We start from the raw sequence: 16,616 nt of genomic DNA on the forward strand, positions 1-16,616 counted from the left end.
GCAGATGCGGCACTAAAATGCAAAAAAAAAAAAAAAAAAAAAAAAAAAAGGTTTACTGCAGGGCCATGCATGGAGATGGGTGGTTCATGCTTCCAAAATATCCTAAACTTCCCGAACCAAAATTACAAAGCCTTTCCAAAGGCAAGGTGAGGGAAGGCATTCCCATTGTGGTGCAACAGAAACAAACCAGATTAGTATCCACCAGGATGCAGGTTCCATCCCTGGCCTCACTCAGTGGGTTAAGGATCTGGCATTGCCATGAGCTGTGGTATAGGTTGCGGACATGGCTCAGATCCCACATTGCTGTGGCTGTGGTGTGAGCCTGCAGCTGTAGCTCCTATTTGACCCTTAGCCTGGGAACCTCCATATGCCATGGGTGCAGCCCTAAAAAGACCGAAAAAAAAAAAAAAAAAAAAAAAAAGGCAAGGTGAGGGATGGTGTGGTTGGTTTTGGCAAACTTCTCCTTTGATCTGATAGCTGTCCACAGAGGTCAGATCACAATGTTCCTGTAAACTCCAACAGGACACACGTATGCTTCAGAGAGGCGCTAAAGCAGAGGATATGCGGGAAGGGCCTCCCCTAGGAAGGCCCCATAGGGTCCTGCTGGGTTACGTTCTCAAGTGTTTGTTTAGTACTCAAGAATTGGTCACCCCAAAATATCCCTCTTGGGCATGAGAATTATTTTAGGCTGGCTCCAGATTCCTCTCAGACATCTTTGACTACTCTTTTTTGTGCTCTTTTGTTTGTTGGTTTTAATTTTGTTATCAGATTTTATTAGGTTTTAGATTCACAACAAAATTATGCCGAAGGTACAGAGATTTTCCATATCCTCCCTGCCCCCAACACATCATGGTCTCCCCATTATCCACATCCCCTCCAAAGTGATAGATTTGTTACAACTGAAGACTCGGTATTGACATATCCGCACCCAGTGCCCAGAGTTTACATCAGAGTTTACTGTTGGTTTATATAGTCTATGGATTTGGATTTCTTTGCTCCCTGCCTTCCAAAGGGGCTCTCATATTTTGTACTCCCATTAGCAGTGGATGAGGGTTCCTTTGGCTCTACATCCTCACCAGCATTTGACAGTGTTGGTGCTGTCGGTGTTCTGGATTTTGGTCATTGTAATAGGTGTAGACTGGTATCTCATTGTTCTTTTTTTTTTTTTCGAAGGCCAAATCTGAGGCTTATGGAAGTTCCCAGGCTAGGGGTTGCCTTGGAGTTGCAGCTGCTGGCCAACACCACAGCCACAGCAACGCCATATCCAAGTCGTATCTGTGACCTACACCACAGCTCATGGCAATCCTTAACCCACGGAGCAGGTCCAGGGATCGAACCTGCATCCTCATGGATACTAGTTGAGTTCGTTACCACTGAGCCACAACGGGAACTCTGATCATTGTTCTTTTAATTTGCATTTCCTTGATGATATATGATGTGGGGTATCTTTTCATATGCTTACATGTGTTGACCTAAAACAAGTGGACTGCCATTTATTTCTCCAGTAAGGATGGGGGTATTCGGGATTGGTGGAGAAGTACAATTTGGAGTCTGCAACCATGGTGAGCCACATGCAAGTCCCAGTACTGCAGGGAAAAGGGAACCCTTTTATAGATGGGAAAAGGAAGTTGAGGGCAGGGCTATAGTAAACTAAGAGTCCATGGCCAGTCCTTGCCAGGAAAGAAGAGGAGTCTTTCTTCTTCCTGTTAGGTTCCTCTGTTGTCACAGGATGTGAGAGCTCCTCATTCTGGTCTCCCAACTCTATTTAATTCATTAATTTTTTAGACTTGCTATCTGTATATCTTCTTCAATGAGCTGTCTGTTAAGGTCTTTACAGATTTTTTAAATCGAGTTGTTTTCTTGTTGGATTTATAAGTTCTTTTGGGTAATGGTTCATTATCTGATATGTTTTTTGTAAATATTTTCTCCCAGTCTGTGGCTTCTAATTCTCTGGAAACTGTCTTTCAAAGAGCAGACGTTTTTAATTTTAATGAAGTCCAGTTTATCAATTCTTTCTTTCATGGGTCACGCCTTTGGTATTATCTCTAAAAAGTCATCACCAAACCCAAGATCCTCTAGATTTTGTCCTTTGTTTTGAAATGGAGCAGAATTGGTCACCCCAAAATATCCCTCTTGGGCATGAGAATTATTTTAGGCTAGGCTGATTACTTTTTTTTTTTGAGAGCTGCGCCCACAGCGTATGGAAGTTCCCAGTCTAGGGGTCAGATCAGAGCTGGAGCTGCCAGCCCACATCACAGCCACAGCAACGCAGGATCCAAGTCCTGTCTATGACCGACACCACAGCTCAAAGCAATGCCAGATTCTTAACCCACTGACTGAGGCCAGGGATCGAACCCATGTACTCACGTGTACTCAGACTTGTTACTGTTGAGCCATGACGGGAACTCCTGGGCTGATTACTTTTAAGCCACAGCAAACATTGGAAAAGCTCTGAAAACTGAATAGAAGTTATACTTTCGTAGGAGACATATTTAAAAGGGAAATCTCCATTTGCATGGGTATTTCCCTCTCTGTCCCTGGGAGAGACAGGTGACTTTAAATCTCTGGAAACACTTATCAAGGAAGAAGGCAGAGAGTTAAATCTACATAACAACCTTATTCTTGTTTACTGTGCTTTTCCTGGTAACTGGCCTGGAGGGGAGTGGGAGACCCAACAACCTGTTTTGTCTCTAACTTAAGTGGCATTTAAGGTGATGGCTTGGGCCACTCTGGAGAGTTACTCAGTACCCTTAGATATCTCCTATGTACATAGAAGGTGTCAAAATTACTAAATGTGTTTGTATTTCTCTTGTTAACCCATCTTTTCATTATGGGGGGATCTCAGCCAAGAACCTAGAAGGGTAGAGGGAAAATTATTTCCTAGGAGTTGTATAGTTTTGCATTTTACATTTACATCCGTTTTGAATTCATTTTTGTGAAAAGTAGAAGATTGTGTCTAGATTCACTTTTTTTTTTTAACATGGATCTTCTTCCTACCTCTTACTGAATTTATTTCCTTAGATTTACTTTTAGATAGTCACTTCTTTTTTCTAATTGATCTCAATCATTTACTCTCATAACTTCTCCCATCTTCTAGAAAAGTTCCCCAATACCAGTCTATTGAATAGTTGCATCAGAATCAACCAGGTTGCTTATTGATATACAGTCAGCCCTCTGTATGCAAAGGTTCTGCATCTTCAGATTCGACCAACCACAGATCAAAAATATTTGAAAAAGAATTCCAGAAAGTTCCAAAAAGCAAAATTAGAATTTGCTGCATACTGGCAATGATTTACATTGTATCGAGTATTATAAGTAAACTAGAAGTGATTTAAAGTATATGGGAGGATGTGCATAGGTCATATGCAAATGCTAATGCCATTTTTAAAAAGGGACTTAAGCATTCTCAGATTTTAGTATGCATGGGAAGTTCCTGGAACCAATCCCCCCTCAGACACAAATGAAGAGACTGTGCAAATTCTCAGGCGCCCCAAGATTGAAACTTCTAGGACTCAGAATTTTTAACATAATTTTAAGCAGAGAATCATATATAAGGGTCTCTAGGGGATTCTGAGGAGCAGTCTTATTCATCACTTTTCTAGGGAATGGTGATGATATTTACATTTATTTTTTTTAATCAATTCTGAGAGCTTCCTGAATTCTAGTCCAGTCTTTCTAATAGTTTACTGGTCATCTTGAGGTAGGAGGTAGATGGGTCCCTGGGCTGAACAGCTGGAGTTTGTCAGGCTGAGTAGATTGGAGCTTGTCTCCCCCTGCTATTTCAAGGGAAAAGTTAATGGCAGAAGCTGAAAGGAGCTGAGCTCTGCTGGAGTAAAGAGAAAAGATGACAACATCTTTCATTCTTGAGGTCAAGGAGACCTCCTCGACTGCACATGCGCAAAAAAGTTCCCTGGGGGGTCAAAAAGGGAGGGGGCACTAGCCCATGATATATCGTACCAACCTCCCAGAGATCCCTGCCCTGGATTCCACCTTGGTAAAAAGGTGCCCACGCATATCAGGGAGGGCCTTGAGTCAGATCAGATCAGGATATGAAGACGATGACTGGCCAGAGGAAAACAAAGATGCCAGAAGGTGGCCCCTATATAAGCAGTTTAAACCACCCCTCTCGTGCTCCTCATTAGGGAGGACATCCACAGCCTTTTTCCCTGGGTGTATATTTCTGCTTTGCTTCTGTCTTTTTTTTAATCAAAAAAAAAAAAAAAAAAAAAAAAAGAACGTCAAATTTAATTTAAAGAAAAAAACCCAGAAATTGACTGAAAAAACAATGGAGCAAATCAACTCCTGAAAAAGAGTTCTGCGTCTTGGTGATCACATTTATTGGAAGAGATGAAGAAAAATCAAAAATGCCATTTAGCTTAAGATTCTTCTGAGTTATCCACAAATGAACCAATTTCAGGGGTGGAAGAATTCTTGCTTATTTCTTAGTATCAAAATGTACGCAATGGAGCTCCTGCCGTGGCTCAGCAGAAATGAATTTGACTAGCATCCATGAGGACGCAGGTTCGATCCCTTGCTCAGTGGGTTAAGGATCCAGTGTTGCTGTGGTTATGGTGTAGGCCAGTGGCTATAGCTCCAATTCTACCCCTAGCCTGGGAACTTCCAAATGCTGAGGGTGCGGCCCTAAAAAGACCAAAAAAAAAAAAAAAATGTACGCAGGTTTCTATTTGGGGTGTCTTTTGCATTTAAAGAGGCAATCCCATGATATCCCCCATTTCCACACAGGATAAATTCTTTGTTTCAGCCAACTCTCAATGGCAGGGCAACTAGCACAACACAATCTCCCTGGACAAAGAGCATCGGCATGTTCTGTTTTGTTGATTTGTGTTTCTCTCCATACATTTCTTCATCAATTTCTGTAGTTATCACAGTTTCTTCCACATCTCCCAAAATCATATTTAAGTGCTGATCACAAGCATGTCACCTGCCTTGAAGCTCTCTGCCGTTTCTCATTTTCACATAGATTTGCTCATCCAGGCTGAGCCTGATGAGCTCCAGGGACTCGTCTATGGTGTTGGTAGTTTGTTGCTGGTCCACGTTGTCAACCAGGTTTCAAACCCTGTGCACTTTCTGCTTCTGTCTTAAATAAACTACTTCTTCATGTGCTCTTTCACATGAGTTGTGTTTCTATGTCTGTTTTACAGCCTCAGACTTTCTATAAAATTCTTTTTGCAAAGCAGACAAGAGCCAAGGGCTCTGCCTCTAGCCACTAGCCTCTGGTTAGGATTCCTAGTTTTCACCCAGGTGGCCCAGGTTCAGTTCCTAAGATTTTGCTGCAAGTTGCTGCATGCCTTTTTCTCCCTGAGATCAGTCTCACCTAGATAGCCCTGAGCCAACTCCTGCCAAAACTGCTGGAACTGTGTGTACTCCCTATATTTCTTATTTAAGTAATGATGCTATTTATAACACCACATACAGTCGCACAGGCTGCAAATCTCAGTTACTACAACTTCTCCCCGTTCTCATTTCTGTGTCTCATTGACGACACAATCCTGCTGACTAGGTTTGTGAATATTATTTGAATCTATCTGCTTTTTCACTTACCCCTCTGTGACCATTTGCTTCATGACACATCTCTTTCTCAGAACACTGCAAAGGTTTTCAGACTTGGCCAATGTTCTGATTTCTCTCATCTCTAATCTGTTCTCTATATTTCCAAACAAATCATCATTCTAAGGCACCAGTGTCATATAGGACTTTCTGCAATGATGGAAATGCTCTAGATCTGCCTTATCCAGGAGAGTAGCCATTACTCCCATATGCCTATTGAGAATTTCAAATGTGGCAAGTGTGACTGAAGAACTGAATTTTTTTTGAGGGCCACATGAGTGGCATATGGAAGTTCCAAGACTAGGGATTGAATGTTGGAGCTGCAATTGCCACCTACCCCACAGCAACGCGGGATCCAAGCTGTGTCTACGACCTATACATAGCTCTCAGCAATACCAGATCCTTAAACCATTGAGTGAGGCCAGGGATCAAACCCACATCCTCATGGATACTAGTCAGGTTTGTAACCTGCTGAGCCACAATGGGAACTCCCTGAAGAATTGAATTTTAAATTTAATTGCATTCAAGTGTATATAGCCACATGGATCTAGAGGCTACTATATTGGACTGCACAGTTCTAAAATATGGATTATTTTATATCCTACCCTAGTGTTTTCAAAAAGCTCTTTACCTACAGGATAAGGTCTAGAGTCCACAGTATGTTGACGGACCCTCATAATCCAATTGTCTTTTCAGTTTCTTCCATCTCCCCTGCCCAGTTCTATATGTACTCTAGCTCTGTAGAAGCTTGCTTTTCATAAACAAGCCATAATTTTTTGATCTCTCAGCTTTTGATCCTGTTTTGCTCTGCCTAGAATGTCCTTCTCTGATTTCCTTCCGTTTAAAATGTGGCTTAACTTTCCATGCCTAAATGGGAGGATGTGTGTACATTACATGCATCCCCAACATAGGAACATCCTCTTATCCTTGACCTTGAACAAGCTCCTTAGCATCTCTCAGACAGGTTGTCTCATCTGTAAAGTGGGAATGATAATATTTTCTCTCTTACAGAGTTGTTGGAGGATTAGATAGTGCCCTGTTCAGACTCTGCTGAGAAAGCACTCAATAAAAATCTTTTTTTCTGTCCCCCAGTAACACTTACCATGTGGTTTTAGAGGTCTTTCCAGATGGAACTCACTGTCTTTCCTCAAGACTGTGAGCTCATTAGCAGCAAAGACTCGATCTTGTAAATCACTGTCCTCCAGCATCCGGCACATCGCAGCTCTTTGACAAACACCTTGCCTGGTGACAGATAACGCAGTGAATCAGTTATTCACATAGGATGTCACAGAATTAAAAAAAAAAAAATTCCACTTTGTGTGTATCTGTAGGGAGGAAGGAGCAAAAGAAACAGTTGTGGCAAGAATGAGAAAAGAGGATGCCAACAACTTTTCTTCTGCAGCGTTAAATCTTTCTTGTCACAGCCCAGAAAAACTGGCATAAGCTCGTTGTTGTTCACGTCCTTTCTCCTTGCTCGACTGGGTACAGCTCTAACATTTTTGCCATTTCAATTTTCCTTTCTGGGTCCCCTCTGCCCCTCTCCCACCATGGGCGTTAAAGCCTCCATCACTGTCACCAAGGAAACAGTAGGGACGCCTCATTCCTCACAGCTCTGCATATCTGAACTCTGGCTGCCTTTGTCCACTGAGCTAAGCTAAATTCTTTGCGTGCACACCACTAAATCAACTGTCTTCTATGCAGAACTTTACCCATTATTCTACAGTTTAAAAAACACATGGGGAACAATTCCATCTCTTAGGAATGGCCTTTTTCCAGACCTGTCAATACTCTTAAATGCACCAGACATTTTTTGGTCCCTAGGAGGAAATTTTAAAATTTCCCGTTTAGCCCTTGTACTGTGTGCGATGTAAGTGCGGGTCAATTTTAAAGCACGCAACAGAGCATTCATAATGGGTTTCCCTTTTAAAAGCACTGTAGACCAAAAATAAACCTGACAAAGGGCAGCTGTAGAGTTTTAACATGTGGAAAACTCCACAGGCGGCAGTTATATAACTGAAAAGAAACATGATAAATATTTCACACCGTTAGATGAACTTCTGACACGTGGAAAGCAAGGAACACAAAACACAGCTTAACCCTCTAAGAAGCAGGAAACTTACACAGAGAAGGAGCCAAGGCGATGGCTAACATCTGAGACCTGCCTTCCAGCACGAGTCTCAATTGTTTTTTTTCCCCCCTTCGCCTCCAAGGCGGAGCCGGAGAACCCCATCTCCCCGGAGCGCCTCCCTCGCAGCTTCGCGGGTTGGCCAGAATTTTCCAAATATCTCCACCCCTAGGCTGAAAACCCCCAAAGAACTTTTGTGCGGAGGAGGAGAGGGGAGTTGGACCAAGGCAGGCGGAGTGCCCTCTTGCACCGTGCCCCACCCCCCTGATCCCGGCGGCCAGCGCCTCCCAAGCCCGGGCTCCTCGCCCTGGGGACAGCTGGCAGCCCCGCGCCGGACCAGACACAAAGCCGATCAATCCCGGCGGCGCGGGGGCGGGGGCCGCCCCGCCAGGGCTTCCCTTCCGCTCGTCGCCTCCTCCTGCCCCCTCGTTAGGACCCGGGCAACACCTCGTCCGGCTCCCACTGCCCGCCCCTTCTTACCCCCCCCCCAAAAAAAATAACTGCCCAGACCCTCAGGCCCCTGTCTAGGCCAGACCCGCCTCTAGGCAGCCCGCGGAGAAGGCGCCCCTGGAAAAGGGAAACTGACATCCCATCAGGGTCCGCCCCTCCCCTGCCCTGCACGCGTCTCTTCTCTCAGCCACCGAAGTTCAGGGAGTCCCCCGCCGGCCTCCAGCGGTCCCGCCACCAAGACCCTCGGCTTTCGAGGAGCCGCCAGCTCCGACCCCGCGAAGATGGCGAGGAGGAGCCGCCACCGCCTCCTCCTGCTGCTGCTGCGCTACCTGGTGGTCGCCCTGGACTGTAAGTTGCTGGGGGTACCTCCATCCTCCCACCCACTCCTGCGGAGACCACCTCCCCCAAACCTACAGCCCCTGGTCGCGGCGCTGGCGGCGGGCTGTCTCAGGGCTCTGGGCCGAGGGTTCTGCGGCCGGGTGTCTAACCAGACACTCAGCGAGCCCATAATCCGGGGTGCCAGCAGGGGCGGGGAGCCCGAGGTCTTCCTTTCCTTGTATATAGCATCTGCTTTTTGTCAGTACCAGTTAGAGAAAATTAAGAATCCACACCAGCAGGTTCTCACCTTCTTACAAAGTTGGGTTAAGTTTTCAAAGACACAGACACAGGGACGTGAACAGAATGCAAAACTCACTAACTCCTTAGAAGATGCTAAGATCCCAAGATGGCATCACTCAGAGCCAGGCGCCGGCCACCCTCTTAAGTGCCAGAGGAGGGGGCGGTGTTAAAGTATTTTTGGCTTCTGGGGGTCCCAGTTGCACCAGTCATATGTAGTGCACTTTTGGGTCAGGGGTGGGAGGGAATTCGGGGCTGCTGAGCCAGAATTACTTTTATCCTCGCCACCTGCACATCTACATTCAGTTAGAGGAGTCTGGTCTGGGCGCTCCAGCCAGCTGCTGTGTCCTCAAGCGACGTGCAAGGGGATGATTGTTAGAAAGATACAAAAGCCGAATGATAGAATAGCGGGAGACGTCCCAAAGCCAATTTCATGGGATGGTTCTAAACAGGATTTTCACGGATTCTGGGCTCATAAGATTTCAAATCCTCGCGTTAATTTTTTAGAAAAATGGAGGAAACGACAATAGCTCTTAAGCACTTCGGCACAGTTTTCCTTTTTTCTTTCGTTTTTCTTTCCTTTTATTTTTCATAGAATGGATTACTGTTATTGCTATCCAAGTTCTGGTAATATAATACTTAAAATAATCTGCCGGACGAGTGTCTAATACCACAATATAATGACTTTTTCTGGCTCTCTCATTGCCTAAGTGAGTATTGCCAAGCTCAGTGTGGTGTGGGTTTTTGTCCCTTAGTGGAAGGTCAAGTTGTCTCAGGGAAGGGACATGGGCTGCCCTATGTTATAAAAAATCAAACCAGAAAGTCAAGGCTTCACAATAAAACCACTATGCAATTTTTAAATATCAATTAGTATCATGTTGAACACAGAAAAAAAATTACTAATGCTGTCGAAGGCAACAAAGAAGCAGGTTGGAGATATTGTAACAAAACTGCTAGGAGAGTTATGTATTTTACTGACAGCCTTAAATTTCAAATAAAAAGGACTGACTTTAGTGGAGAATTATCACTAATTAAAAACAGAGAAAATGATTTTACTTTGGTATCTTGTTCAATAGTCAAAAATAGAAACAGACTACCTCTTTTTCAAGCTTTAGGTAAAGCTAACACATCGTTCCTTCTAATGCTGACTCCTGTAGGGATTAACTTGGAAGTGGGTAGTGATCCTTTCTGTATTGGTCCTGGGATGCCAGAAGGCCTAGTACTGCAAGAATGTTTTCTTCTATTTGTTTTTTGTTTTTTGTTTTTTTTTTTTTGAAAACAAACTTTTAAACTTTCATAGCAGTTTAGATTTAAAGAAAAATTACAAATGTGGTATAGAGAGTTCCCATACACACCACACCCACTCCCCCGTTATGAATATTTTACATTAGTATGATCCATTTGTCACAGTTAAGGAACCAATATTGATACTTTTTTTTTTTTGTCTTTTTTTGCCTTTTCTTGAGCTGCTCCCACGGCATATGGAGGTTCCCAGGCTAGGGGTCTAATCGAAGCTGCAGCCGCCGGCCTACGCCAGAGACACAGCAATGCGGGATCCGAGCCACATCTGCGACCCACACCGCAGCTCACGGCAACACTGGATCCTTAACCCACTGAGCAAGGCCAGGGATCAAACCCACAACCTCATGGTTTCCTAGTCAGAGTCGCTAACCACTGCACCATGACAGGAACTCCTGGGGATACATTATTTTTAACAGAAGTCCACACTTTATTCAGATTTCCTTCATCCTTCCCTAATGTCCTCTTCTGTTCCAGGCTCCCAGCCAGGACACCACCTTCCATTTAATAGTTCTGTATCCTGAGGCTCCTCTTAGCTGTGACAGTTTCTCACACGTCCCTTGTTTTTTGTCACTTTGACAGGTCTGAGGAGTATTAGTGAAATATTTTGTAGAATGTCCCTCAACTGGTATTTCTCTGATATTTTTCTTATGACAAAACTGGGTTTATGGGTTTTTTGGAAGGAAGCTCATCTAGGCAAAGTATCATTTTCATCACATCATATCAAGGGTACCTATTATGAACATAGTTCATATAGCTTACACTGTGTAACATAAGTATTACACACATACTTCCCTCCCTCTCTCTCTATCTCTGTCTCTCTCTGTCTCATTTCTATATCTATCTGTCATCTATCTATCCATCTATGAAACGATTATATTGGTAACCAGGTAAAGAAGATGGAAGATGCCATCGATGGAGCCAACAACATGCATGGTGATGCAGCAGCCAGGTGATGGAAGGTGTAGGATTTTGAATTTATCCTAAAGCAAGGAGAGGCCATTAAAGCCTTTTGAACACTGACTATGAGTCAGATTTGCATTTCAAAAGGAGAATACAGTGGATGAAAGATGGAGAAGGGGCAGAGGGGAGTAGGGGGGACGTTGAAGCAGATAGACCTGTTAGATGCAATTGGAGTGGTCCAGGCAATTATTTCATACATATTTCTTTTAAATAGTTTCCTGGAATAGATACATACACAAACATATATAAACATATACAAGTATCCAGAGAAACTTGTTTTATTTTTGAAATGTAGTTAGTGACTTTTCGTCAGAGGTTTGAGAAAAATTGCTCTTTGGTTTTTAAGGAATTTTTTAAAAATCACATATGCTGCAAGCATTTCTAATTTTCTGTTCATCCCCCAACATAAACACATAAAGCAGTAGCTCTTTGGGTTACTGTTTCTCTTCTTTCAGTATTGTTCTCTTTTCCAATGCCTGAGTTTATCTTCTATCACTATTTTTCAAGTGTTTTTAGAATTTCCCCAAGCTGCCACCCTCAGGAGGGTGATTTGATTAGACGTGATTGGGCGAAGAGTGGCCTTCTATGTTGCTAAGAGTGTACACGTGTGCTGGCCACAGAGAGGGAGCAGGATGTGTGTGTGCAAATGAGTGCCTGCTGATAGGACCACAAAACCCTGCACAGGATCTTCAAATCAGTGAGTGGTCGGAAATGCTCTGCAGTTCGAATTGTTCCTATGTTTATGAGCAAAGTAGCAAAGAGCTGTAATGGACCTAGCCCTGTGAAACATATCAAGAGCTATTCTCTCTCTCTTTTTTTTCATTATGGTTTATTACAGAATGTTGAATATAGTTCCCTGTGCTATACAGTAGGACCTTATTTATCCATTCCATATATAATAGTTTGCATGTGCTAATCCCAAACCCCCAAGAGATTAATTAGGAGTTTAGGATTGAACTATACACACTACTATATATAAAATAAACAAGGACTTACTATAGAGCACAGGGAAATATATCAGCATTTTGTAAAAAGTTAAAATGGAAAAGAATCTGAAAAAGAATATATATATAAATGAACCATTTTGCTGTACACCTGAAACTAGCACAACATTTTAAATCAACTACACTTCAATAAAAAATAATAATAATTTAAAAATATATTTTTAGGAAACAATTTTGAACAGCTCCTGAAGTGCTGCTGTGGAACCCTATGATATTCTAAGGGATAAAATTTGAAGAGTGGTGATTTAAAGCATAATTTATCTCTTCAAAATGCTCTAAAACTGTTGAATGTAGAGGTAGAACCTTCATTTTACTCTAAGTAAACAGGAGTCATTCGTGTCTGTCTGTTCGACTGCTTTTTCTAAATCTTCAGAGCATCTCCTGCTGCTTTTGTTGACATTACTAGCAGCTCACTGGGAAAGAAACGTTGCAGAGAAAAATGTCAAATATTTCCTTCTAGAAACTGGAAGTGGGGAAGCATACAAGAAGAGTGAATAAAGTAAATAAAGTGCTCTTGAATGATTTAAAAAAAAAGAGAGAGAGACACTCTCCTAGCTGTCCACTCTTTGGGCTCAAAAAGTCCTGAGCAAGAATCCTTGTGAGTATAACAGACATGAGTTTTAGTCCTTAGCTGAAGAGTCTTGTCCTTTTCTCCTTCTTTTTACGTCATTGGCATCAAGATTTTGTTTCGTTGAATTTTGTGCTTTGTTGTAGTTTTCATAATGTTTTGCGGGGACAGTTGGGGACAGATTTGTCTTTATATTTCTACAGTGTGAAGAAGCCTAGCCATTCTGTCTCCTTTATGCAAGGTATTTCCAGCTTGCTGGCTTGCATCTTGTCAAAACAGTCACCTGTTTTTGCTTTGTTCACACTGCGAAAGCTTGCTCAATACTTTATGATGGACATAATCAAAAGACAAAAATAGATCATTGTTAAATGTGTTTAAATAAATGTTTAGTACATGTTTAACTACAATTATATATATATATATATATATATATATGTATATTCCCTGTGCTGTATAACATATCCTTGTAGCTTATTTATTTTGTACACAATAGTTTGTATCCTTTAATCCCCTACCCTTTATTGCCCCTCCCCTTTCCCTCTCCCCCCTGGTAGCCACTAATTTCTATATCTGTGAGTCTGTTTCTTTTTTTGTTATATTCACTAGTTTATTTTTCAGATTCCATATATGTGATACGCAGTATTTGTCTTCCTATCTCCAACATTTCATTAAGCATAATACCCTCCAAGTCCAGCCATGTTGTTGCAAATGGCAAAATTTCATTCTTTTTTCATGGCTGAGTATATTCCTCTGTGTGTGTGTGTGTGTGTGTGTGTGTGTGTGTGTGTGTGTGTGTGTGTGTACACATGCTACATCTTTATCCATTCATCTGTTGATGGATACTTAGATTGCTTCTGTATCTTGGCAATTGTAAATAATGCTGCTGTGAACATTGGGGTGGGGTGCATATATCTTTTTGAATTAGTGTTTTCATTTTCTTTGAATACATACCCTGAAGTGGGATTGCTAGGTCATATAGTAGTTCTATTAATTTTTTGAGGAAATCCCATACCATTTTTCACAGTGGCTGTACCAACTTACATTCCCACCAACAGTGTACAAGTATTCTCCTTTCTCCACATCCTCACCAACAAAGAAGCCCCCTCTTAAGTTTCTTGCATGTGATTCCAGAAAAATTGTGGGGGTAAATATAATTCCAGCATATCTGAGCATTCCTCAGATAGTTTCTTTAAAAATAAAAATCAGAATTTACTGTGCTTACTGTTCTGCACCTTCCAATAAATCAAATCATATTATGTATTGTATTCTGTGCTTTCCTACAAAATTTTATTTTTTCTAGTAACTAAAGCCACAACCCAAAACTCAGTCTCACAGACAGAACTCATGTTAATAACTTTCAGATTTCTTATCAGGTTTTTTAAACCCTATGCCAAGAAGCCGTAGGCATTACCTTCTAGTTAAAAGCAACAAATAAATATTAGTGAAATGAAGTGATATAACAAAACAGAAGGAGGAATTCCCATTGTGGCTTATTGGGTTGAGGACCAGATATTGTCTCTCTGAAGATGCTAGTTCCAACCCTGGCCTTATTCAGTGGGTTAAGGATCCGGCGTTGCCATGGCTGTGGTGTAGGCTGGAGGCTGCAGCTCCGATTCGACCCCTAGCCTGGGAATTTCCAAATGCCACAGGTACAGGTGCAGCCCTAAAAAAGAAAAAAAAAAAAAAAAACAGAAGGAAATAAACTCCCAAACTAGTGACCAAACCTAGAAAAGGAAAAATTTCAACCCAGACCCAATGAAAATGCCCAAAGGTGAAGAGTGTAAAGGCCGAGGCCCAGCAGGGACAGAGACTCCAGCACCGCTAAGGTTTACAGACAAGTGTGAGCTGGTGCTATTTTTAAAGGAGACGAAAGAAGTAATGACCACAAATAAAATTGGAACATGTTGAACTAACTACTGGGAAAGTGCTAAATTTGAAAAGAGAGAATTGTGTTTATGTGTTTTTGTTTTGTTTTTTTGTCTTTTTGCCATTTCTTGGGCTGCTCCCGCGGCATATGGAGGTTCCCAGGCTAGGGGTCCAATCAGCAACGCTGGATCCTTAACCCACTGAGCAAGGCCAGGGATCAAACCCGCAACCTCATGGTTCCTAGTCAGATTCGTTAACCACTGTGCCACGACAGGAACTCCTGTTTATGTTTTTTTAAAAATGCCCCAGAGCCACTTGAAAATAGGAATGGATTCCAATCAGAAGTAGAACTGACATGATGAAATAAACAATGACTCAAGTGTAAATGAACACTGATATATTTAATCCAATAATTTAATTATTAGTTACTAATTAATGTATTATTGAATCCAGTAATATAAACATAGTGAACTGTGCCATGAAAATTATGAGTTCCTGTTGTGGCTCAGCCGGTTAAGAACCGGACTAGTATCCATGAGGATGAGGGTTTGATCCCTGACCTAGATCAGTAGGTTAAGGATCCTTCCTCAGGGCAAGCTGCAGTGTAGGTCACAAATAGATGCGGCTTGCGATCTGGTGTTGCTGTGGCTGTGGCCTAGGCCGGCAGCTGCCACGCCAATTCAACCCCTAACCTGGGAATTTCCATAGGCTGCAAGTGGGGCATATTAAGAATTCATAGGAAAAAAATGATCAAAGTTTCACATAAACTGATTGGAGCTGTGGGATCATTGTACTTTGACCTCACGTAATGCTTTTGATCCCAGAAGAGGGTCAGGTGCTTTTGTGCAGTGTGTGCGCATGTGTAAAGAAGTGCCATCTACCCAGTTTTACCTACAGTATGTCTCCTCCCAACATCCATCTCTTCTACTCTGTCCTCATTGATGTGTTTTCCATGTCGCCAAATGCAATTCCTCTCTGAAAGTCCAACTCCAAAATCCCTTACCTCTTCTCTGAGTCTTTCCAAGTCATCCATTCTTCAAAGTCAAAGTCTACCGCCTGTTAGGATCAGGGCGCTCTTGGCATGTTCCTGGTTCTCTCATGGCACTTATTGGACTGTACTGTTACCATTTTACGTGTGCATCTCTCTGGATTGTGAATTTGCTGAGGGCAGAGACAACCACTATGCCTGACACATAGTGGTTCTCTAAGAATCAGTTAAATGCAAGTAAGGAGCCTGGAGTTTAACGTTTATTTGCTTCTCAGCTTCATAAAATCACATAGCTTTTGAATCATAAAGATCCCAGGTAACATGCAAAATTCATAGTTCCCAGTGAATGCCTAATTTTACTGCTCCTAGACCTTCCTTCTCCTTGTTAACTGTGACCTTCCTAGAGTCACAAGGAAGTAGAGCGGCCAGTCTACCTTCCACAGTTGTTGATTGCCTGATGCCTCCTTTTATCATGAAAAACACATAAGCTTCTCCTGAATTGATAAGCACTGATTATAAACTCAGATGAATCAAACAGTACCTCCTCACCAGTTGGCTGAGGTAAAACGGAACATAAAGTGTTAGAGAATTTTAAAAGTACTCTCTGGAAGTTGCTATTGTGACTCAGCAGGTTAAGAACCCGACATAATGTCCATGAGGATACAGGTTCCATCCCTGGCTTCACTCAGTAGGTTAAGGATCCAGCATTGCTGTGAGCTGTGGTGTAGATCACAGATGTGGCTCAGATCTGATGATGCTCTGACCGTGGCATGGGCCTACAGCTCCAGTTCAACCCCTAGCCGGGAACTCATGCTGCAGGACCTAAAAATAAAAATAAAATAAAATAAAATAAATTAAAAAAGTACTCCCTGGAGGAAGGGATCTCAGACTTTCCCCTCATGGGCCAGTCCCCTTTGCCACTCAGTTGAGATCATAGTAATCCATATCCCACTACAGGCAAAAGTTTATTCAGAGAGAGGAAAAGACAGAACATGAAAAAGTGATCTTTATTTCCAAACTAAAGGTCGTTTTCCTAGGCATTCTTGACCAACAACCATAACATCTTCTTGTGGATCCTCTTATTAGTACTGAAAAAAAATTTCCTTAAAATCCAGGTGAATGCTCATCTCAGTCCCAGGGTATCAATCACATCGTTCGGCATTAGGCAGA

At 42.3% G+C, this 16,616-nt stretch overlaps 1 protein-coding gene, 1 long non-coding RNA gene and 1 pseudogene across 4 annotated transcripts in view; 1 reads left to right on the top strand and 2 right to left on the bottom strand.

The window, feature by feature from the left end:
- Window positions 2,303-5,070, bottom strand: LOC110255310 (annotated as a pseudogene).
- LOC100621445 lies at window positions 6,328-7,802 on the bottom strand. Its single transcript, XR_002338019.1, has 2 exons — window positions 7,689-7,802; window positions 6,328-6,810 (listed from the first exon to the last, which is right to left on the bottom strand). It is a non-coding gene; the product is annotated as an uncharacterized LOC100621445 (long non-coding RNA).
- The window catches only part of JAM2 (junctional adhesion molecule 2), a 76,055-nt gene continuing 67,322 nt past the window's right edge, over window positions 7,884-16,616 (top strand). For all 3 annotated transcript variants that reach the window (XR_002338018.1, XR_002338017.1, XM_021070861.1), the window contains exon 1: window positions 7,884-8,491. Coding sequence is in view for 1 of the 3 variants with exons in the window: in XM_021070861.1 (XP_020926520.1) it covers window positions 8,425-8,491 (67 nt within the window). In the remaining 2 variants the exon portion in view is untranslated. The remainder of the gene's footprint in view (window positions 8,492-16,616) is intronic.

The sequence above is a fragment of the Sus scrofa genome, chromosome 13, assembly GCF_000003025.6.
Source record: "Sus scrofa isolate TJ Tabasco breed Duroc chromosome 13, Sscrofa11.1, whole genome shotgun sequence".
NCBI classification, from domain to species: domain Eukaryota; kingdom Metazoa; phylum Chordata; class Mammalia; order Artiodactyla; family Suidae; genus Sus; species Sus scrofa.